The following is a 5,000-nucleotide window of genomic DNA, read 5'->3' as shown; positions in this document are numbered from 1 at the left end:
CAGGTCAGAGGTCACCAGATCCTTCTGCTCATTGGTCAGCGTCAGGCTGGGCAGGGTCAGCTCGCAGGCGCTACTCTCTGATAGGCTGAACTCTCGGTAGGGGACGAAGGCATGCTGGAGCTCGTCCCAATACTCCAGGCTGCACGGCACCTGCAGAACAAGAACCCCCAGGCAACTAAAATCTCACAACCTCTATTATTTAATCAGAACTAATGGCTGTTGACCTGACGAGCTGCTTCCTGCTGAGGAGAGGAGCTGGGAAGAGAGGAGGTGGGAGGAGAGGAGAGGAGAGGTGGGAGGAGGAGGTAGGAGGAGAGGAGAGCTGGGAGGAGGTGGGAGGAGAGGAGAGCTGGGAGGAGGAGGTGGGAGGAGAGGAGAGCTGGGAGGAGAGGAGGTAGGAGGAGAGGAGGTGGGAGGGGAGGAGAGCTGGGAGGAGGAGGTAGGAGGAGAGGAGAGCTGGGAGGAGGTGGGAGGAGAGGAGGTGGGAGGAGGTGGGAGGGGAGGAGAGGTGGGAGGAGAGGAGAGCTGGGAGGAGGAGGTGGGAGGAGAGGAGAGCTGGGAGGAGGAGGTGGGAGGAGAGGAGAGCTGGGAGGAGAGGAGGTAGGAGGAGAGGAGAGGTGGGAGGAAGTGGGAGGAGAGGAGGTAGGAGGAGAGGAGAGGTGGGAGGAAGTGGGAGGAGAGGAGAGGTGGGAGGAAGTGGGAGGAGAGGTGGGAGAGGTGGGAGGAAGTGGGAGGAGAGGAGAGGTGGGAGGAGAGAGACCGCCTCACCTAACCCTAGCCGATGGGATTCAGCCTGACGTCCTTTACATTGGGACCTTATGACCTGTCGTTCTCCGGCACGCCGCCCTACACGTTCTAGAATGACGTTCTCCGGCACGCCACCCTACACGTTCTAGAACGACGTTCTCCGACACACCGCCCTAACTGTTCTAGAACAACGTTCTCCGACACGCTGCCCTAACCGTTCTAGAACGACGTTCTCCGAGACGCCGCCCTAACCGTTCTAGAACGACGTTCTCCGAGACGCCGCCCTAACCGTTCTAGAACGACGCCACCCTAACCGTTCTAGAACGACGTTCCCCCCAGACGCCGCCCTAACCGTTCTAGAACGACGTTCTCCGACAACACCGCCCTAACCGTTCTAGTAATACTACGCCTTTGTCCCAAACGACACCCTATTCCCTACGTAGTACACTGCACAGAGCTACCAGAAGCCAAAGTAGTGCACTTGTCACGCCCTGACCTTAGTATTTATTGTTTTGGACAGGTCAGGGTGTGACATGGGTGATGTATGTGTTTTTGTACTGTCTAGGGGTTTTGGAGGTTTATGGGTTTGTTTACTATCTAGGTGTTTATGCATGTCTCTGGTTGCCTAGAGTGGTTCTCAATCAGAGGCAGCTGTTTATCGTTGTCTCTGATCGGGAACCATATTTAGGCAGCCATCTTCTTACTTATTTGGTGGGTTATTGTCTATGTCTAGTTGCCTGTGTCTGCACTAGTGTTATATAGCTTCACGTTCGGGTTTGTTGTTCTTCGTCTTCATTAAAACGTACGTATTCACATCACTCCTTGGTCTCCTCCGTACGACCAACGTGACAGCACGACATAGGAGACAGGTTGCCGCTAGGTGACGAGGTGTGTGTGTGGAAAAAGGAGGATTCAGAGATCGTATTAGTGATGTGTGTAACGTTAAACTGCTCAGAGGGACTGAAGTCTTGCTGAGTGAGGTCAGGTGTGTGATCTGATTCGCCACATGGGCAGGACTGAAGTCTTGCTGAGTGAGGTCAGGTGTGTGATCTGATTCGCCACATGGGCAGGCCCGTGTTGTTTCACTGCATTAGATGGGGCCAACGCCCAGCTGGGTTAGTGCTGACCCGTCTCACGCTACGATAATAGTTAGGTTGGCCGTCCGAACCACTTCTCTCTCACTGCTGTCTGTCTGAAGTCACCACACGGCACCGAGTCCAGTTACGACCCTGAAAGGTCCATCGTTCTGCTAATGACAAGGTGAATTAGGAGGGTTCAACAGAGGAACACAGGGCTGAGTTAACAGAGGAACAGAGGAACACAGGGCTGAGTTAACAGAGGAACACAGGGCTGAGTTAACAGAGGAACAGAGGAACACAGGGCTGAGTTAACAGAGGAACAGAGGAACACAGGGCTGAGTTAACAGAGGAACAGAGGAACACAGGGCTGAGTTAACAGAGGAACACAGGGCTGAGTTAACAGAGGAACACAGGGCTGAGTTAACAGAGGAACAGAGGAACACAGGGCTGAGTTAACAGAGGAACAGAGGAGCACAGGGCTGAGTTAACAGAGGAACACAGGGCTGAGTTAACAGAGGAACACAGGGCTGAGTTAACAGAGGAACACAGGGCTGAGTTAACAGAGGAACAGAGGAACACAGGGCTGAGTTAACAGAGGAACACAGGGCTGAGTTAACAGAGGAACACAGGGCTGAGTTAACAGAGGAACACAGGGCTGAGTTAACAGAGGAACAGAGGAACACAGGGCTGAGTTAACAGAGGAACACAGGGCTGAGTTAACAGAGGAACACAGGGCTGAGTTAACAGAGGAACACAGGGCTGAGTTAACAGAGGAACAGAGGGCCGAGTTAACAGAGGAACAGAGGAACACAGGGCTGAGTTAACAGAGGAACACAGGGCTGAGTTAACAGAGGAACACAGGGCTGAGTTAACAGAGGAACACAGGGCTGAGTTAACAGAGGAACAGAGGGCCGAGTTAACAGAGGAACACAGGGCTGAGTTAACAGAGGAACACAGGGCTGAGTTAACAGAGGAACACAGGGCTGAGTTAACAGAGGAACACAGGGCTGAGTTAACAGAGGAACACAGGGCTTAGTTAACAGAGGAACACAGGGCTGAGTTAACAGAGGAACAGAGGGCCGAGTTAACAGAGGAACAGGGGTAATATAGGGGTAATACAGGGGTAATACAGGGGTAATATATGGAGGGGTAATATAGGGGTAATACAAGGGTAATGTAGGGGTAATACAGGAGTAATACAAAGGTAATGTAGGGGTAATACAGGGGTAATACAGGGGTAATACAAAGGTAATGTAGGGGTAATACAGGGGTAATACAGGGGTAATACAAAGGTAATGTAGGGGTAATACAGGGGTAATATAGGGGTAGTACAGGGGTAATACAAGGGTAATGTAGGGGTAATACAAGGGTAATACAGGGGTAATATATGGAGGGGTAATATAGGGGTAATACAAGGGTAATACAGGGGTAATATAGGGGTAATACAGGGGTAATACAAAGGTAATGTAGGGGTAATACAGGGGTAATACAGGGGTAATACAAAGGTAATGTAGGGGTAATACAGGGGTAATACAGGAGTAATATAGGGGTAATACAGGGGTAATACAAGGGTAATGTAGGGGTAATACAGGGGTAATACAGGGGTAATACAAAGGTAATGTAGGGGTAATACAGGGGTAATACAGGGGTAATACAGGGGTAATACAAAGGTAATGTAGGGGTAATACAGGGGTAATACAGGGGTAATACAAAGGTAATGTAGGGGTAATACAGGGGTAATACAGGGGTAATACAGGGGTAATACAAAGCTAATGTAGGGGTAATACAGGGGTAATACAGGGGTAATACAGGGGTAATACAAAGGTAATGTAGGGGTAATACAGGGGTAATACAAAGGTAATGTAGGGGTAATACAGGGGTAATACAGGGGTAATACAAAGGTAATGTAGGGGTAATACAGGGGTAATACAGGGGTAATACAAAGGTAATGTAGGGGTAATACAGGGGTAATACAGGGGTAATGCAGGGGTAATACAAAGGTAATGTAGGGGTAATACAGGGGTAATGTAGGGGTAATACAAGGGTAATGTAGGGGTAATACAAGGGTAATACAGGGGTAATATATGGAGGGGTAATATAGGGGTAATACAAGGGTAATACAGGGGTAATATAGGGGTAATACAGGGGTAATACAAGGGTAATGTAGGGGTAATACAGGAGTAATATAGGGGTAATACAGGGGTAATACAAGGGTAATGTAGGGGTAATACAGGGGTAATATATGGGTAATACAGGGGTAATACAAGGGTAATGTAGGGGTAATACAGGAGTAATATAGGGGTAATATAGGGGTAATACAAGGGTAATGTAGGGGTAATACAGGAGTAATATAGGGGTAATATAGGGGTAATACAAGGGTAATGTAGGGGTAATATAGGGGTAATACAAGGGTAATACAGGGGTAATATAGGGGTAATACAGAGGTAATACAGGGGTAATATAGGGGTAATACAGGAGTAATACAGGGGTAATACAAGGGTAATGTAGGGGTAATATAGGGGTAATACAAGGGTAATACAGGGGTAATATAGGGGTAATACAGGGGTAATACAAGGGTAATACAGGGGTAATACAAGGGTAATATAGTGGTAATACAGGGGTAATACAAGGGTAATGTAGGGGTAATACAGGGGTAATATAGGGGTAATATAGGGGTAATACAAGGGTAATGTAGGGGTAATACAGGAGTAATATAGGGGTAATATAGGGGTAATACAAGGGTAATACAGGGGTAATATAGAGGTAATACAGAGGTAATTTAGGGGTAATACAGGGTATGTTTGTTGTAACCAGGGCAATGTCGGGGATGTGTGTTGTAACCAGGGTAACGACTGTAGGACTGCCACTAACACTGTTCTGCTGGTGACTTAAGGCCCTGGTGCTACCACACTGAGATGAGGGCAGGGAACACACACACACACACACACCCACCCAGACACCAGGGGGGGGGGGGGGGGGGGGGGGGGGGGTCAGGACACCAGGAAAGGGGATTGAATAAGTGTTTTGAAGTGTTTCATGAGACCAAACCCCAACAGTCTGTTCTAATATCTCCTTTACCTCCTGGACACACAGCCGCGAGCTGCCCAGTGACGCGAGCTTACCAGACGAGCTAAATGCCTTTTATGCTCGCTTCGAGGCAAGCAATACTGAAGC

At 49.1% G+C, this 5,000-nt stretch overlaps 1 protein-coding gene across 1 annotated transcript in view; it reads right to left on the bottom strand.

Annotated features, from left to right (window-relative positions):
* Nucleotides 1-5,000, bottom strand: part of LOC139396905 (intermembrane lipid transfer protein VPS13B-like) — a gene marked incomplete at both ends in the record, with an annotated part of 74,402 nt that overhangs the window by 16,880 nt on the left and 52,522 nt on the right. Inside the window, one exon of the mRNA XM_071143833.1 lies at nucleotides 1-150. This exon is cut by the window's left edge and continues 47 nt beyond it. Within this exon, the coding sequence (XP_070999934.1) occupies nucleotides 1-150 (150 nt within the window). The remainder of the gene's footprint in view (nucleotides 151-5,000) is intronic.

The sequence above is a fragment of the Oncorhynchus clarkii genome, unplaced genomic scaffold, assembly GCF_045791955.1.
Source record: "Oncorhynchus clarkii lewisi isolate Uvic-CL-2024 unplaced genomic scaffold, UVic_Ocla_1.0 unplaced_contig_14067_pilon_pilon, whole genome shotgun sequence".
Lineage (NCBI taxonomy): Eukaryota > Metazoa > Chordata > Actinopteri > Salmoniformes > Salmonidae > Oncorhynchus > Oncorhynchus clarkii.
The sequence above is the reverse complement of the archived record's forward strand: the minus strand, read 5'-3'. Positions and strand labels throughout refer to the sequence as shown.